Source organism: Gymnoscopelus braueri, assembly GCF_963280865.1.
Source record: "Gymnoscopelus braueri genome assembly, chromosome: 24".
In the NCBI taxonomy this organism is placed as follows: Eukaryota; Metazoa; Chordata; class Actinopteri; order Myctophiformes; family Myctophidae; genus Gymnoscopelus; species Gymnoscopelus braueri.
The window spans coordinates 25,605,460-25,625,629 of NC_137626.1; the positions used below are offsets into that span (position 1 = coordinate 25,605,460).

The following is a 20,170-nucleotide window of genomic DNA, read 5'->3' on the forward strand; positions in this document are numbered from 1 at the left end:
GCCAAGGATGTGTTGAAAGTTTTAACAGGAGCAAAAGCAAAACTATTTATGGAAATGACCCATGGCCTGAAGAGATATTACAACCGCAAGGAGAAATGATAATTTTAAGGCCAAATATTGATGGTATCACTTTTATAGACATGATATGGTTTCCTTTCACTAGACACCAGACAACCAAAACCAACTTGATGTTTCTTGGTGCATGCTTACAAGAAAAGGACATGAGGTTATGGACAATAAAAAGTCAATCTCAGCTTGTATTTAATCATCTTTATTGAGATCAGATTACAAAACCACCCCAGTGCTGAAAACTTACCTGGTAGGATCCATCATCTTGGAAATAAGAGCGCAGAGATGAGGAAGTTGAGGTATAATGATGTCGTAATAGAGAACAGAAGTCCTGCCGTCACCCCCATTACCCCTGGGTCACATCGTTAGTTTTTGTATAGGCACGAACTATGTTCCAAAAATAAACAAACCACCCCGGCGATTTTGTCAGGTATGTGACTATGTCGTTTATGATATTGAGTTACATTTGATAATGTCTGTTTTTTCACCGTCAGTTGAAACTTCATATCCATGTGAGTAAAATCGCCGGGGTATCTAAGATTCCCCTATGGGAATTCCAATACAAAAGGTAACGCTGTGACACAGGGGGTTAGCGCCCTCTAGCGGCAGTGATGTCAGACTTCGGTGCTCTATACGACCGTGCTATAGTGTGTGTGGAAAAAAACAAGCATTACCTTGCTATGCTTTTCACTTTGGACGATGAGAAGACAATACTGTCACAGCCATTTAGCACTGACAGAATTCATGTCCCCCTTGTCGCCCCGACCAAGTAGTCAGTTATGCAGTGACAGAGAACACCCTCCCCTGCCAGTGTTGCCATGTCTGCTTATTATAAGCAACTTTGGGCTTGTTTTTCTGTAAAGTTGCTTGCAAATATTGGTAGTTGCAGGGTTGCGTTTTTTTTGTTATTTTACTCATTTTGGGCTTGCTTCCAAGTTTTTTCATTGTTTAAACCAGTGGTTCTAAAACATGTCATGGACCCCCAAATTAATATGCATTTGTTCCTAAACCACATCTGAAAATGTTGGTGCCCAGCCAAGCTGAAGGATCCAAGTAAGAATCAAACCCCAGTCTTGATGTGTTCCTATCGACATTTACCATGGAATGCAGAGATTGTGTGTGCAAGAGCTTCTTCACCATGCCCTCTGTTCTCCTCCATCTCCTGTGTGTATGATGTGCATAGGGGGACCTATGAAAGAGAACACAGAGAGTTTAGATTTTTCAAAAATGTCATGTTCTCCTCTTCAGTACCTCACCCATGCGTCAGACCCCATTGGAATACCATAAGAATACCCAAGGTCTTATAAAAGAACACATTGTGTTCTGCCTGAAGAAGGCAGTTACCTGCCGAAACGTTGGTTTCTTTTTACTCTGCGTCCAAAAATAAAGTATTGGCACTTTGGCTACCAGTGTGTGCGGCCACCTTCTTGTCTCTTGAAGACCACTATTCAGTTCTTTAGTTTTACCAGTGTTTAACTGTAGAGCACTAATTTGACACCATGTTTGAAGAACTTGACACTTCCCTTCAATAAAAGTCCAACTAAGGCCATGTCATCAGAATACTTGCACAAACCGTAACATTGTTCTTGGATAATGATTTCATTTGTGTAAAAAGAAAACACAGGAGAGAAAATAATTATGCTTAAGGGACCCCTGTACTAATGGTAAGATAATCAGACATATTTCCACTGACAGACTTTCTGTGGTCAGTTGGAGAGGACTTATTTTATCCAAAGAAAGTTTCAAGAATGTTTTCATTGTATAATAATCAGAACAAAAATAAAAAAATAGGTTAGCACTCTAGCTCATCTTTATCCTTTGCGGAATATTTTTTGTAACAGTGTTCCTCTTTTAATGCTATAGGAGAGGCTATAGGAAAACTGCTTAATTGACCACATTCTGTACTATAATCATCTGTGTCTAGACAATCAGTTCATTACCAAAGGATTAACTGATTTGTGGAGCAAATACGACCAAACATTTTAAAAATAGACAGACAGTTGGCTGGAGCACGTATTCCATGGACTGAAATTAAAAAGCACATCTAAAAATTCCTTAATGTACCATGAATTTACCCGTCTGTAATACAATGTTAAAAAAACTACTATGAAGTCCAACTGAAATCCCATAACAAAAACACCATCCCTTTTCATCATGTCGCTCATCCCTCACAGACGGTGACACTATTACATCATCCTACTCACTGTCCAGCGGCTTTCATTTCATACCTTCTTTGGAATGAAACCAAAAATGGGTCACAATCCTCTTTGTTCTGGGCTCACACATAAGTGTACTAACCCTGTTTCTGAGGGAGAGAATTTGGATTCCAGTATGACAATGGTGAAAAAAAATAACTGGGAAAAAAAGACTGACCTTAAAGCTGCAATAAGCGATTTCTGACCACTAGAGGGCAGCAAGTATGGTATTACTGCCTATTTAACATTGAGGTGACCAGAATGTTTAGCTGCCCACTGGACCAGTATCCGTCTGGGGGTACAGGGGACTTTCACATTGTATGGGGCCAAACTTTTTTTTTTTGTCTTGTGAATTGAGTTCCTATTTGTATTTACTCGGGTCTCTTGTCCCAGCCAGTGAAAGAGGTGGCTGTGGTAAATCATGTAATTGGAGAGTCTTTCCGTCTTTCAATGACGCAGTCTTACCTTGACAAAAGATAAGGTATTTTGACTGTGTGTGTGTGTGTGTGTGTGTGTGTGTGTGTGTGTGGGGGGTGTGCGGTTGCGCTTATTTAGTATTTAAGTTCTTGATTCAAGGTACTATATTGTCACATACATTACAGCAAAATGTGTGTGCTCTTTTCCTCAACAGTATGAATAGCAGATATGATAAATACAAAGAATGAAAAGTACTACAGATAATTATAAAACTAGAAAAAGTGCTCCTCGGAGCACAGGTCTCCGCCAGGTCAGGTAGGTTATTGTGGGCCAGCAATGTTTGAAATTCACCAATCAGGATTGAATACGAAAAATCTGACAGATCCGTCTTGATCACATGACCACAGAGATAATGTGTACCAATTTCCGTGATGTTTGGACAAAATCTGTAGGAGTAAGATCAAAAAATGTGTTTTGCTAAAATCGGCTTGCTGGTGGCGCTATAATAGGCCGATCTGTGTGTGCACAGTTTCACGTCGATCGGGCCAACGGTGCCGGAGATTAGCTGTTCACAGACAGACAAAATGCTGATGAATGATAGCCACGGACAGAATTATGGGCTTGTGTGTGTCTGGATTTGGGGGTGTCAGTGAGTGTGTGTGTGTGTGTTTATTCACCTCCTCCTCCAAGAAGATACATACAATTTAGTTAATGTGATTAACTTCAGGTAACCCCCCCCAAATCTGCCTATACTATTTTGGAAATTAATTCATCATGTATAAAGCTTTTTTTTCATGCTTGAAAAATTAAATCATGCCTAACTACCTGTGAATGTCTGACAAAAATCCCATGGTTCTCCTCACACGTAAAGTAGCGTTTGCCCCGCACAGTGCCATCATTCTTCCCCTTGGGCTCTTCCAGGATGACTCCTACCCATTTTCCAGGGGCAAATAGCGTGGTGCCGATGTCCACGCTGCCCCTTGCACATCACCTCCAACATGGAGCCCACCTTGGCTGGCTGGCCGCCCTCATCGGAGCTCATCCTGCTGCTACCACTGCTGGTTGTCTGAGGAGACATGATATGAGAAGATTAACAGCAAGTACATTTTAACAACACAAATCTTGTATGGGGTCCCTGGTCATTTAGGGGTCCTTCACATGAAAACGTTTGAGAACCACTTGTACACCTAATAAAAAAGAGCCATTTCTAATGATTTCCTATAAGCAAGCAAGCAAGCAAGCATACTACAGCACAGAAAGTGTTGGGATGTTATTTAGTTCCTATCTTTTTTTTTTTTTTACTTAATAAACCTAGCTCAAACATGGCTAAAACGTTCCTGAATCAAAAGTGTAAACATTAAAAAAGTTCATCCTGTTTCAGGAAAGTGAGTTAGCTATGCAAAACAGACATAATATTGTCTGCCTTTCATTATTTTCAAGGCAAAAAAGTAGGGGTGTGCCGATACACTAATTTCACCAAACGATACGATACGATATTTGGCTCACAACTTCGATACGATTTCGATACGATACGATACGCACTTTTTTTATTATGAAAATATATGGGGGAGAAAAAATGCGAACAAATAATTCTGTTTTTGCATTATTCAGACGCAAACTTGTAGCTTTTCAGCTACAATAGCCGTTTTGAATCCAAATAAGGCAATAGTGTGACACCTGACCCGAAAAAAACAACATGTTGTCACCCTTTTCACCTCGGGGCTGTTTGCATGCCTGATTATTATTATTGTAAAAAAAAAAAAAAAAAAAATTTTTTTTTTTTTTTTTTCAAAACGATATTTTTTTTTCTCCAAAACGATACATATCGTCACGAAAACGTATCGCGATATATCGCGGGACGATATATCGGCACACCCCTACAAAAAAGCAAACCCTTGTCAACTCTGCCTTTCAATTATTTTCCTTTCAATGGACTTCGCATCAAGTAGGATTCCCTTTAAATTGTCATTATTAAAGTTTCTTGAATTTTGACAGGTTTTAAGTTTTATAGAGCAAGGGAAGTGTCTTCTCTTGCCCACTGCACTGTCTGCCCTGGCCTAAACGAAGCAGTGTGCACGCGTGCACAAACAGTGATTTTTCACGGCACACCAAGCACGGTTTGTGTTGTTTTGCTTGTGTGTGTGAATGTGAAGGCTAATGATACATGTTTTTTATTGACTGCTCTATTAAATTATGTTGGGAGCATCAAAACGGTGTGCAGACCTTCTCCTTTTGTTCACGGCTAATGATGCATACACAGTAAAACACTGACTACTAAAGTTACCCGTCTGCCCTAGCCTGGTATCCAGCCTGCTTCGCTACGTTCGGCTGACTTTTTTTTCTCTCTTCGCTTCTCAGTCTGGAAAGCCTCCTATCTCCAAGGGAGGCGGGACATGCCAAAAGCTTCGAAACCTAACGTGGCTTCTGATTGGTCTGTGGTGCGGGGCGGGACCAAAAAAACAGTGTGATCGTTGTGATTCGTCATTCGTTTGAACAACATCCAATCAGCAACGACGTTGCCCAACGTAACATACGACGTTGCCCAACGTAACATATGTAGTTCCAGTGTAGTTCTGCAAAACCTTCCAATGGGAGGCTTTCCAGACTGAGAAGCGAAGAGAGAAAAAAAAGTCAGCCGAACGTAGCGAAGCAGGCTGGATACCAGGCTACGTCTGCCCCCCCTCTCTCTCTCCTTCATATCGCTCACTCCCCAATCTCTCTTCTGTCTTTTAAAGGAGTACTTAACCCAAACAAATTTTTACTATTGATTAGTCACCCCATGGAGACTTGAATTCATGGATATCTTTTTGTTTGTCGCATTCCTAAGCCAATAATTTGATGACCGGCAGGGGTTCCGGTAGGAGACACAAAGGAGACTTGTTGTGTGTCCTACCAGAACCGCTGCCGGCAAGAGACTGGTTTGATAGAAGGGGACACAGATAAACAGGAAGTCCACCCACTAGGCAATTTTAATAGGATTAAACCCATGTATCGCTAGACTTCTGTCCTTTAAAGGTTGGCCATCTATGAACATGAAGATCTCTCACCTTGCTTGCTGATTTGCTTACTGTGCATTGGGACTCTGCTTTGGCCATTGTCCAATAGCACTCTTACTTTAAACCATGGGTTTGGTTCTTTAGTTTGTTGACATTATTTCAGCTCACACATACTTAAACACACACACACACACACACGCACACACACTTCGTCTTACACCCATTTCACTTTAGACTATCAGCTAGTAATAAAATGTAACTGAGGAAATGGTTAAGCTGATGTTCATGTATCGTTATTATATCAATTATTATTAGTATTTCTTTGCGTTTTATTGGACGAAGACGGAAATAAACCACAAAATGAATTGTCTCATGAAAACCTCTTTGTCCTGAAATTATTACCCGTTTAAAAGATGACATTCCAGCCATGATTACAATTTAAATAACAAGACAGGATCTAATAGCAGCGTGGCTCCAATGTCCAAATCTCAGACGTCAGTCGTTATGACATATCTATGATGTAATTGAACTAAAAGTAACTTATTAAATTAAAGTTCAATATTTCAAAACATAAGACATCTGGGAAGAAAATGCATGGAGGTACTTCCTTGGCCTGGTCAGCATGCACAAGTAATGTGGCACTGATCAGTCCAGGGGTTTGCCAGATAATCCACAGACAGACAAACACAACCAGACAGACAGACCAGACACTCTTCTAGACGGCTAACCTCCTAGTCACACAGTAAAAATGGCACACACAGCTTTCAGATGCACAAATCATTCTTTTGCATGAATATAATTGCTCAAGAGAAACTGTCATCTCTTCACCCGTTCACTTTAATACAAGCATTAATTTGAGAACATCCTGACACACACCATTTTCAGAGCATTTCCCTGGGTTAGGGTCCTTGGTAGCAGTGACTACTGCGGGCATCACTATATCCTAGGCACTTGGTAGACATGTATGGCATGTATATACAATAAAGGAGGGAGGAGAAAATAGTCTACACACGAGCAATAAGAGGTTAAGGGTTTTCTTTTTGGGGGTATTTTGTGCTTTATTTAGGCAGCAAAGTGTAAACAGGCAACTTAGGGCAGAGAGAAGGGAGACACCCATGATGGGAGTTGGATTCTAACTGCACATTGAATGTCTAATCAGCCAATCACATGGGAGCAACTTTAGATGTTATGCAGACAGATGCCAGGTTCATTTGTAATATCCTACAGTGTGTACAGTTTCAATGTACAGATTATTTATTTTTTGATATAAAGTTCAGACTGATGATAGTAATAAAGGTAAACCAAGAACCTATTTCTGTGAGTGTGAGTGAGTGAGTGTGGGGTACAGGCTGCCCCGTGACAGTCTGAAAAAGAGAAGCAGCAGTTCTGTGGATGAAAATGCCTCGTTGATGCCAGAGGTCAGAGGAGACTGGCCAGACTGGTTCAAGCTGATCGAAAGACAGTAACTAAAATTACCACTCAGGTATGTAGAAGAGCATCTCTGAATGCACAACACGTCAAACCTCGAGGCAGATGGGCTACAGCAGCATAAGAACACAGCAGGTGCCATTCCTGTCATCTAAGAACAAGAAACTGAGGCTACGATTCGCACAGGCTCACCCAAATTGGACAACAGAAGATTGGAAAAACGTTGGCTGGTCTGATGTTTGCTGCGACATTCAGAACGGACCCATGCTACCTTGTATCGACGGTTCAGAGTGGTAATGGTGTGTGTGTGTGTGTGTGTGTGTGTGGGGGGGGGGTTCTTAGCAGACTTTCAGCCCCTTAGCACAAATTGAGTATCTTATTGAATTCATGCAATGAAGGATTACGTCAGTTGGTCCAACCCGGTACAAAAAGATCTACCAGTGAGTGTATATTGTATATATTGATAGAAAGGGGGTGGAGTTGGTTCTCTATGACTTCCTTCATTCTTGCATAAGAGAAACGACACCTTCCATTGTTCATGTCTTTTATTTCACTTCGATAACCAACAAAGCAGAGGAGACATTCAATGACGGCATGGATGGATGTTAATGTAGTTTGTGCTACAGCTTTTTGGTTTAGGAAACAAAGCAGAAAAGATATTCATCTACTGACAAAACATGGTCACAACAAAACACCAAAAGAGGATATTTATTAGATACATAAGTTCTAGAAGGAACTATTTGAACCTGGCATTCTTGGGTACCATTTGGTTTTGTTTCCTTGAAAAAGTTCTGCAAATCCAGGCCTCTTGACATTTTTTTATCTAAGCATAGAGCAAGTATGTATAAGTCTATAAGAATATTAGTGGTTTAATTAGATGGGAAACGCTCAACATGCTATAAAAGCTTCAATTTCTTTCACATGGATTCAATCGAAATCAATTAACGAGATTAAAGATGTTTGAATCCATTATTTGAAAGCTGAAATAACCAGGTACATGGCTCTTACAACCACAGATGCTGTAACTTTCAGAAAAAATAGATGAATAAAAAATTAAATGCAGTGAAAAAATATATACAGGCAGAGCAGTGTTCCTACAAAGCATGTGGGGTACTGTGGTCAAACATCATACGCCTGTTATGTAAGTAATAGTTATGTTAATGTCATAACTACCAAATTCAAAATAACAAATAAAATATCAAGAGCCCAGCCTCCACTGACAAAACAAACCAACAAGAAACTATATAATCACAGAATTTCAGGCAACAGCCTCTAGTTAAGAGGACGGTAACTTACTGGGAATAAAAACAAAATAAAAAAAGCAGGCAATAATGGTGTGTCAGGGCAGGAAATTGAAAATCTCAATTTAAACTGGGCAGTTATGCAAAAACTGTAAACCGTCAAAAGTCCCTTGTCCGAATACAATCGACTTAATATCTGCGGCGCTTGTTGTTAGGGCCATCAAAGTTTCCCCCAACGGGGCTCCCCCTGCCAAATCCTGGGGCCCCTCCAACTTGAGGGCCTGGCTGCTGCTGCGGTTGTGTCTGTTGCTGAGGTGACTCCACCCCTGGTCGAGCCCCCATTAATCCAGCTTGTGGGAAACGATCATTACGCTGAAGCAATGTCAAGTAAAACCGAGTGGTCAAAGTGCATGTATTTTTCCGATACAGAATGACAAAAAGAATGATTGAAAAAGAAGGAGATAAAGAGTGTGTGTGTTGGGGCATATTTGGAGAGTGAGTGGTGAAAACAAAGAATCCGTTGGGCGATGATAGGTCATTCAGCAACAGAGTTTTTCAAAGTTCGTCAGTCGGGGTTTAATTTGGATCCAAACGTGATCCAAGATGGGTGGCCAAACAGACAGAGAGAGAGAGGAATGAACCCATTAGTTAGTGATCCAATGTTTCACAACATCAGTGACTTTTCATGCTCTTCCAAATCAATTAAAAAGGTCCTATGACTTAATTTTCCTTTTTCTTAGTTTTTGGTCTGTTTATTGGGGGAGTTTATATAACATCCCTTCTACCGGAAAAAATAAGATAAAAAAATGAACACTAAGTTTTATTTGTACCAGTCAGGTTATATCTGAAAAATGCGTACTACTCAAACAGGCTTCCGCTTCCCGACAATGACTCAAGTGTTGGACTTTTTTTTTGCCCGTCCGCCATGTTTTAGCACCTATGCAAATGAATTCTTCTTTTTATTTATTTATCTAGGTATATATACATTTAATTGCTTAGTTACATCAGCATTGTTGTAACCAGCACCACTATGAAGCACTTAACTTTATCTTTAAGGATGAAACTAAGAGAGGTGATGGCGAAATGTGTTACTGGCTTAAATTTCAAGTCAAAGTAGACTGGGATCAATTCGCTCTGCATGTTGCAGATCCGGTTTAGAGTAGACATAGAAACGGTCTGTATGCGTGTGGGGAAATGACTGGATATAGCTTACAGGCTCTAGACCGGATCTGAGCACTGAACAGTAAATAGAAACCAGGCTTTCCACAGTTAATGTGAAAATTCCTTCAACAGCGCCCCCTACAGCCAGAAATGTTATTTATCATTGCAGCATGTCATAGGACCTTTAAATTGTTTTATGGCTCGACATGGATTCTTTCCTTGTGCTAGAATGTAATGTTTTAAGCCTTTGGAGTAGCTCCGAGTGCACTGAATTTAGGCCATGTTCTGTTTTTGCAAACTATTGGTTTTCTGATAAGCATTTTACAACAAATTTAACAAGCCAACTCCAAAGTTCATTACAATTGCTTCAACAAACACATTGTTATCAACTAAAATCCATACAAGGAGTTTGAGAGAATGAGCACAATACATTACCATGGCTCCATTCTCTGACATCGTGCCCATATTTGGAGTTCCCTCTGGGCCAGTGGCTCCGCCCCTTCCACTTATTCCCATGCCCATCATCTGAGGGGGACCTTGGTTACCACTGGCCCCCGCAGGAGCAGGGTTATAGCCATCTACACGCAAAACAATGGAGCATTGTTTGGTAACTCAGGAAGAATAAACCTAACTCACAGCCACCTCCGGAGGAACTTGTTCAGAGTGGTGGAGCAAATATCAACAAGCGCACAAAGCTAGCTAACGTTGGCTTTTGGTCACAAACGTTTAAAATGTATGCCAGACATCTGAACAGTACCTGGGAATTTACCATAAATGAAACAAGCACTGCTATACATTGCAAGTACTGTTAAAACGGCTGCTTAGCTATGAGATCACAAATAAAAATGGTATAAATACAGTATAATATACTGTACAACCTAATTCAGAGAATAACATCTGCCGAGTAGTTATGTGTATACACAATTCCGTGTTAACCAAAAACCAACATTAGGCTAAAATAGTAACGGTGCCGTAAAATATATTTTAGATATTTAATTAGTTAGTGCAGAGCCAGCTGTGGGAGGTTCTCTGATAGACAAGACTTGAGGCAAATGCAAACATCCACATTTGTATATTAGATAAACCCAGAACTGCACACCATCTTAGTCAGACAGCAAGAGAGTAGTTGTTGGAAACTTGACCAGACCTACAATAGACAGACAAGTCATAATTTTACCACAACCAGACAAAACGCCACCATTAACATACTGTACCACTACTGTATGTTTGTAGTTCAGAGAAATAGCAGTAACACAAGAGAATTTCTTGCATTCATCCCCAGAAAAAGATGCGGTATATTAGAGAAAATATGAGAGCTTTGCAGTAGAAGTACATATAGATGGCAATCCAGTGAAGGAAAAATGCTATTAATATCTACAATGAGTGACAGGTGTCCAATATTTGAATATAATACATGCCTTGAAAACACACAAACAGACACAATCGCACACGGAAACACACACTCAAAACAAACTTTTGGACTACTACATTATACTGCCCATAATGCAACAGACCAATCAGTCTGTTCTTAAATGGTGATATAATACAAGTAGAGATGGCACAAACATTACGTGTTTTAACGACTTGCTAGATTTAAAAACAATTATCTGGTAAGATACAGACAGTAATGCTACCTGCCTTGAAGTATATGCTCATTATGCTGCCTGCATGTGTGCTACCTTGACCTTTGCCTGCAAGATGCAAAAATGTGATGGGCCTAAAGCACTTACATATACTACAGTCGAAATTAAAATATTCTAACCATCACATTTTTTTCAAGTCTCTACTATTCACCCTTATCCAAAACAAATTCTGTTCATACATTGGAAAACATACACAATGCTTTTATAGGGAGGTGCAGTCTATTGTGGCTCTTTACGTGCGAGGAGATCAATAATATAGTGTGCAAAATCTATTTATTACTATATACACACACTCATGAAGATTTCCCATCATTGTTTCACGACAACAAAACAGAAGATGACTGGGCTTTTACAATCAGAGCTGCTACACTTTGGAATGCCCTCCCCATCAGGCTTGCCGAGTCAGTGCCTTGTTTTAAATCCTTCTTAAATCGCACTTTTACAAAGCTTCTTTTAATGCTTAATCCTTTTAATTCAATTACAATGTTTTTATCTGCCTTCTTGGGGTTGTCTACATGTCTAATTTCTTGTGTGGAGCACTAACACTGTTTTTAAAAAGTGCTATACAAATTAAATGTATCGTTTCAGCGACCTACACAGAAGACCTAGGATATAATACTTTTTTTTGCCACTCTATCTCCTCACATCAGAATATTGGGAATTAAGTTGATAATCAGGAAAGTTTTCTCTGTACTTTCACTTCCCTATGTGGGTAAGACTCCTTGCTTAGAAGTCCTCTCTTATACTTTGGGCCACTTTGGAAGTCTGTATTTCCCACAAGTATGGCGCATTTTACGCTCGGGTGGCGCAGTGGTAAAGTCCCTGCCTACCACCACCACGGAGGTTGTGGGTTCGAATCCACCGTGGTGCAACCGGCTTTGTCGGGCGTCTATGCAAACACAATTGTTCGGGGGACGGAAGCCGGGCGGGGAGGGTGATATTGGTCATTGCATGTACTACTCCTACGGGCTGGGGCGGCACCTGTCAGCAGGCTGTGTTGGGTGGGAGGAGTAGGACGAAGGTTCTACGTCCTCCCGGTGGGGGCTCCTCACTGGTGGGTCGGTAGGATACAACAGCCACAGTCACAAAAGCAGTGGGGAGGAATCAAGGACTAAATTGGGGAGAAGGGGGGGGGGGGGGGGGGGGGGGGGGGGGAATTGGCTACACTAAATAAAAAAATTGAAAAAGTATGGCGCTTTTTACTGTCAAAATAAGAAAAGAGAAATTATTAATATATACAAATAATTTTTCTCTGCAATTGCAACTGATTACAGTTACATTTGTTTTGTAATTTAATTATGTAACACTAACTATTTAAACTCAAACTCCCAACACATTTTAGCGGTCTAAAGGCGGTTACACACCGGCGAATATGCGAATATACGCAAAATTTGGACTCGTTCCGAATAATTAAAAGACGCTTTTTGTGGAAGCTTGCATTGACTTTATAAGGTTTTTTAAAAAAACATATTATTCGCATGAAAAAAAATCACCCCGGTGTGTAAGGACCTTAACTATTGTAATTTGTTGGAATATAAATCAAAACATCTATAATCATATATTCATATTGACTGTAAGACAAACATGTACTATTGTCAAAATGGAAGCCAAAATTTCAATAAACTAAATCATATTTTCGTTCCACAGCACACACCCCAGCCTGTCTCTTTCTCTCACACACACACACACACACACACACACAGAATAAAACAAAGATGTTAGAAACCGTTTCAATGTATGGCAAATATTCCGAGGCAGTTTGTGATCATACGCAAAAGGTAAAACAAATGACACAATTAAAAACGACCCACAGTAGCTTTGTTGATAGTGATGGTGTGCAGTCCTGGATTATAACATTGATACGGTGAAAAGTCACCATGAACCTCTGACAGTCGACTCCAGCTCTGAAAAGAGTATGGCCCTGCCTAACTCTGGTCCCAAGACTCTCGACCTGCAGACAGCAGATCAGTAGCAAGCTTGTACACTATATATTAAATTTAGTCAAAACAATTGGCCTGTCCTTTACCTCCTGGAACTTATTCTTACAAAGAATTCAGCTACATTCAGCCCCTGTACATTTTGCTTAAAATATTATACTTTGCTGACACAACAAACCTGCTACTTGCTTCAGATGACAGAGGATGAGAGCTTAGGGACCAGACAAAGGTTTTAACTATGAATCCCGCTCCCCTACCCACACAATATAGACCCAGCAGAGTACAGATAATGCGCTCTACTGCATATTCCAAATACAGGTTCTTTTTTTTTCCAGTTTAATTTTTGTTTTGCACCCCAACTGGCTCCACGTCCGTTTTGATGCATTAAAAAATAAAAGGAAAACTCTGAATATGTACACAGAGGAATAAAACTGCACGGAAATGCAGCCACTTGGGATGTAAAACAGAGAAAACTAGCATTAGAGCACTCTCTGCTCAGCTTGTATTTTCAGTAGTGACCAGTCCTTATATGGTCATGCCCCTACCTCCCATATTAACGGCTCCACGAGGGCCCAGCTCACCCATTCTCATTTCCTGGAAGAAGTGAAGAAGAACCTTGAAAACAAAAGCCTCCCAGCGATCGTTACGGACCGCGCCACACTCATACACTACTAGAAAAAACTAACACATAGTACTGCATTACTGAGGATAATTGGTAGCCTATGTTAACAAATATGGCTGAGATTTCACCATACTTAGAGTTTGGGCAATACAGGCTACACATACGGGGTAAAATGTCAACTTATACAAGGCCATCTGGTCTAAACAACTAACCACATACAAGCTAGCTGGTACAGCATTTCCTTGACCTCAAATAAAATGAATTGTCCGGATACAATTATGTTTGCATAGTGTATTAACTATATAATACACCAACTATAAAAATGACAATTTCTTTAATCATTTGTAAAAGGGAACTAAACCCTAAAGTGTAAAACACACTGCTGGCGCATGTCAAAACAGCTGCCCCCACTATTGTCTATGTACAACGCCCGCACCGGCGGAACTCAATGCATGTCAATAGACCGCCGAAGTCTGACGTCATTTACACATCCTTTGTTTGTCTACCTGGTTTGCAGTTTTCCACCCCCGTTCTGAATCCCATAGACGTATTTAATATCGCGTCAAATAAGAACTGTGTTCCAAAAATAAACAAGTGACCCCGGCGGGTTGACTCTTATGGATATGAAGCATCAACTGACGGTGAGAAAACGCTAATGTTACTTACGCCGAATTAGTTACATTTTCGCCAGAAACAGACTGTATCAAATATAAGTGACTGACTATCATAAACGATACAGAACCTCCTCCCTGACAATAACGCTGACACGCGGTGTTTATTTTTGGACCACAATTCTTATATGAGACGATTCTAAGATGACCCAATGTTATTCTCCATAGAGAAATTACTTCCGCAAACCTGGGGATGAACGAGTGACGTCAGGACTTCGGTGCTCTATGACGGTGTGCTGCGCAGGCAGGGTGTTTTGCATTTAAGCCTCTTCTGTGAGTTTGAGCTTAGTACTGTAATGTAAGATACAGTGCTGCAGCTAATAAGCTTAATAATGGGTATATTAGAGATAAGTATGCCAATGTGAAAGCATTGACAAAACTACAGACTGTCATTTGGCATAAACACACTACGGTAAATATTCTTTTAGCTGCATCAGTGTTGCTTACATCAGTGCAATAAGTTTAACCATGCCCTTAGATTAATTGTAACCTTTAGATGGCAGAAAACTCACAAAATGTCTAGGGTTTAGTTCCCCTTTAATTTTTCTTACGGTTTTAATATGATCAATTGCTAAACCCATCCCAATATCACAACCTCATGATTAGATATATACATTAGATGCAAGACAAAAAAAATACTATTATGCACTCATTCATTCTTCCAAGCACACAAAATCACACAGTAAGGAAGGCAAAGGATTCCACAAACACACAAACTATCCCTACATAAAACAGTCACATCACTCTTGCTTTCTCCCCTTCTCTCTCTCACACACACAAATAAAATATTGCACGAAATGCAAGGAATGATTTCACTGACTTGGGTTAAGCTTGGCTCAGCAATAAAACATTAATGAAGGAAACTATTTTTGACAACTCTGTTAACAATTCAAGAAACTGTCCACACTTAATTCAAGTCAGGCAAACCAGCCCAACATTACAATTGTCCGGAAGGAAATTTTCATTACATAGTACATAATTCACCAATTTATACCAGCATACATGAGCCTTGGGAACTAAAGTTTTCCCCAGACATAGAACATGATAAAACATGCACCAACGAAACATTGAAAAAAAAAACAAAAAAAAAACATCACTTCATCCTGAACTCACCAGCTGCCAAGAGACACGTGGCCACATTGCCACAAAAGTGTCAAAGCAACAGTTTGAACTTCACCACAAAGTCATCTAGGCCTACCATTGTGTACTGTAGATGTCTCAAAGAATTAGGAAAATATTACTTTACTAGAGGTTCGGGCCGTGTAACTACGTCACACCGCCGATCCGACCGATATGTCTGAGTCATAGTGTTAGGGGCTTTGTCAGAGTACCCATTGTACCTCCGTCTGTGTCCCTTTTATGCCAATATGGAGATCTTTGTATCTGTCAGTCCTTGTCCCTTTGCCCATATATGGAGATCCCTGATGTCATCAGTATATGCCCATATTTTGGCATGCCCATATATGGCATATCAGTTGGATCGGCGGTTCTGGACAACTGGATATCCATATGTTGATTGTTATGTCTGAGTCATAGTGACGTGGCCGTGGTCCTCCCTATATATGGGCGTACCGGGTTTGTTTATGGTTATGTCAGAGGTCCGTCAATTCTAATTGACTAATGGGAGGGCGGGCCCGCCAGTAGCACTTAAGTTGTTTGCATGTTACAGGCTAAACATTTTAAGCATGGTGTAAACTAATTTTGGTGAAATTTGAACTATAAAAAAAAAGTTTAAAGTAAAAAAAAAGTGATTTACTTCATAATTTCATTGGTCATGAAGTAAAAAAGGTTTCTCATGACTTAGGCCATTTTGTTGTATGTTGCAAAGCCATAGAATATATGGCTTATATTATATCTAATGATGATTCTTTTTTTTTGTAGCACCATCTTCAGGAAGACTTTTTTTCTTGTAGTATGCGTAACTTTGAACATTTTCTTTAATCATTTTCTATTTTTCTGAACAAAAACGGACAAAAAAATGCACCAAACAGGATAGTCCGGTCTCATCCAAAGTTTGTACTTTGATCAAAACTTCACAGTTCAAGGCAACATTTAGAATCAGCAATGTTGTGTGTGTTACAGGCGCACATTTTGATAAATTTAAAACTACCACAAAAAATTACTTCATCATCCAGGACTAAAAAAGTATACAGCAAATTTGGCAAAAGTTGAAGACTTGTATGGTTTTACAGCTTTAGAAAAAGTCTGAGTGATGGATAGTCATTTCCACTAAGTCGCAGTGTATTAAAAGTGTTTGAGCCTACATTTCAGTGAAAGGTGTAAAGCTGTAGTTCGTATTGTACAGCTGACCTTTAATTACATTTTTCAAATTTTAGGTGGTTGCTATAGTTCATCATCACCAGACGAATCGGCCTGATTGAATCAGCGCAAAGAAAAAGTTATGACCTAACCAGACAGCGAAGAAAGAAGAAGAAAGAGGAAGGAAAAAGGAGAAAGAAGGTTGAAGAAAGAAGGAAGAAGAAGAAAACAACAGGTTACCTGGCCGGACACCTAAATATCTTGAACAAGCTGCAATAAATTAAAGAAATGGCACATGGAGAGCAATTCAATTCTATGTGAATCGTGGGGTTACTTTTAAGGCCATGAAAAGGAAGTGTCCATAGTTTATATTTAAAAATCATATGGATAGAACACAAATGATTGTGCAAGGTGCAATGGGTATGACTGTAATAATGAATTCTACATCCAAGGGTTATATTAATTTCCAACATTATATTGTTGCTTGGAGATGTGTTAAACACTTGTCAACATCCTGTCAGCTGTTTACACCACTAGGCAAATAAATAAATACAATCTCAGTTTGTCATATCCCATGATTACAAACGGGAAGTTCACAAAGGCTGGAATGTACAAGATAGCAGTGTTAAGCCTGAGTTATACTTAAGTTAGATCCTAGTTATACAGATCAACAAGCTAACAACGCAACGTGTTGTGAGCTTCTTAAAAGTCTAGTGTCAGTGTGTGACACAACCGTCACAACAAAGTATAAATCAGGCTTTATTGTTAATAGCCTGAAATGGTCTATGTATATACAGCACAAGTTTAGAAATGTAACAAAATAACTGTAACTAATTGTGCATAAGCATGCAGTATTTCTTTTGTGTGAACATTAGAATACAAATAAATGAATCCTGAAATATACAGCAAGTCTCAGATGAGCCAGCATGTGAGTTTGTGTTAGTGCATCTCCTCAGAACAATAACATAAGTGTATCAGGGTAATATGCCTAAATTGGTAAACTAAAGATAGTAGAAGTAGCTTCTTCATGCAAATTAAATAATTGTGAAGACTGCAATACAACGTCATGTATAAATAGTAAATACATAAAATTGTTAACTATGCAGTCAGGGAGTTCAACCTAAAACACAGTAGGGTTATATAATAGGGAAATTGGGTCAATTTAAACACAGTAATTGACCCAAGAATACTTACCATGGTATTCACAAAACAGCTACTCATATGAACATCAACTAAACAGCCTAATAAAAACAATTTGTTTTAAAGGGAAAAGTATAAAAATAAGAAAGCAAACTACATGTATAAAATATGCTAATTAATTGTAATCCATTAAGCGTAACAAACTCCTTTCCCACTTGCACTGAAAGCCGTAAATCCACTGGCAATGTTCCATACTGACGTGATGTGGGAGCTGGAGCTGATATATTTTCTCTTTTTTTTATTTTTACATGCACATATTGTTTTCTTTTAGAGACTGTGTATAGTCCATAGTAAATATAAAGGTTTTTCTAACCAACACTGTTCTTGTGAAGCAGTTTGTCTATTTAGGCAATGCAAGGCATTGGCCAGTTTACACCAGGCTCTCTGAACTAGACAGCGTACTTTATATTTACACATTTACCCATAATAGTGAGGATAGATTGTTCAGGTATACTCTTGACTACATTTATATTTATACCTAGCTCATACACTATACAAACCCTGGGTGATCCAAGTGCAGAGCCAAGCGAGACCCTACAGTAAATCCCCTTTGGTTTTGGTAGCTTTTTTTTTTACCCTCTTATTCTTTTATTCATGAAGCTCTCCCTCTCTGTATTGGTCTTGTGTTTCTTACTGCAGTGCTGCTATGACAACCGCATTTACCTTGTGGGATCAATTAAGGTCAGTCTGCCTGTCTATGTCAATTTTCTGTCTGTCTATACCTCTAGATAGCTATATGCAATATGAGAAAAAAAAAACCTAATTGACAAGAACAATGTTGGTGTAACTAGAAGTGCAGATTATGTACAACTTGCGATTTTGCTACTACCCAGGGAGTCCTGGCACAAAGACAATGCAACTCTCACGAGTTGGCATTTCCTGGTTTTACACAGACAAGATGCAAGTGCAGCAAACACTCGGAAGACATGCACCATTTGCCAGTGACGGTGATATGCACACTGACAATCTTCTCCGTTTATATTTATTTCCAGGTGGGAAACAAAATATATCTTTGTTCCGACTGTGTCCCAGGTAGGATTTATGTTCATCCCAGATACATAAACTATTATTTTATTTTCACAGAGAGGACAGGACAAGGTAGTCTTGAGCCTTATTGCATAGTCTTAAATGCTTTAGACAGCATTATGTAATGTGTACTTAACAGTTATCTAATGTGGGAACAGAAACCACACAGAACTTCTCCATAAAGGAGGAAAATTGATGAATGACCGTCTACCGCCTTGGTCAGATATTTATCCAGCAGTGTTATGGACTTAAGGGTAAGACCAATTTGGTAGAGGTTTGGGTTGTGTAGTTACCTTGCCATGATGTAACCCCAAAGGTGGGCAAGAAATCAAAAATAATTGCTCCATTGATTAGAAATTGATAATTCTAAATATGCTCCTCATTGACTTACATTGTACAGTAAAACAGCACTCAAAGTCACCCTTTTAGCACATAAATGAACCCAAACATAGCTGATTCAGGCAATGTAGAACATCACCAAACCCAGTACTGTTTGTTTTTTTAATAAAAATGTCAACTTCCTGTTGATTTTACTATTTGAAGATCTGGATCCGGATCCGCGGATTAAAAATGGCAAAATCAACAGGAAGTTGACATTTTTATTTAAAAAAAACAAAACAGTACTGGGTTTGGTGATGTTCTATATTGTCTGAATCAACTTTGTATGCGTTCGTTTATGTGCTAAAAGAGTGACTTTGAGAGCTGCTTTACCGTACAATGTAAGTCAATGAGGAGCATATGTTGAATTATCAATTTCTAATCAATGGAGCAATTATTCTTTATTTCTTGCCCACCTTTGGAGTTACATCATGGCAAGGTAACTACACAACCCAAACCTCTACCAAATTGGTCTTGCCCTTTAATGTGGGAAAGAGGCTATAAATACAAGATATTAATGTGGTAATAGTTAATATTGTAACAATACCAGCTAATAGAACACCATCTTATGCCCCCAATAACTCAACTGCTGGCTTGTTATACTGTGTTCAACAAAATGCACAACTCATAGCAGGCATCTACGTGTGTAAAGAAACTACAAAAAAACTAATTGAAATGCCAGCAGCACTGCAAAATATAAAGTACCAGCCCTAATGGGCCAATTAATTAGGGTATAAATGCCTTAGAGAAATCCAAATCAACCATCCAAAAACCCTTTGCAACAAAGTGCACTAGACACTATAAAGTCATCTACAGGGATCTGATAAAGGGTTCATTTTAACAAAGCATGGTATCATGAAGCCTCTAATATAGGGTTGCAAGTTTATGGCTATGTAGCAATATATAACATAGATTATATAAACACAG

The 20,170-nt window shown here is 39.3% G+C and overlaps 1 protein-coding gene across 6 annotated transcripts in view; it reads right to left on the bottom strand.

Moving 5' to 3' along the window:
• Positions 1 to 255: 255 nt before the first annotated feature.
• The window catches only part of LOC308080795 (paraspeckle component 1-like), a 37,104-nt gene continuing 17,189 nt past the window's right edge, over positions 256 to 20,170 (bottom strand). For 2 of the 6 annotated variants that reach the window (XM_080422791.1, XM_080422790.1), the window contains exons 9-11: positions 13,633 to 13,681; positions 9,943 to 10,085; positions 7,654 to 8,718 (exon numbers count right to left, since the gene is read on the bottom strand). In XM_080422791.1, coding sequence (XP_080278917.1) covers positions 8,536 to 8,718; positions 9,943 to 10,085; positions 13,633 to 13,681 — 375 coding nt within the window. In that variant the 3' untranslated portion in view covers positions 7,654 to 8,535. Of the gene's footprint in view, positions 1,259 to 3,506; positions 3,748 to 7,653; positions 8,719 to 9,942; positions 10,086 to 13,632; positions 13,682 to 20,170 lie in introns of those variants that run through there. The other 4 variants (XR_013932742.1, XR_013932743.1, XR_013932744.1 and 1 more) reach the window with 2 other exon arrangements.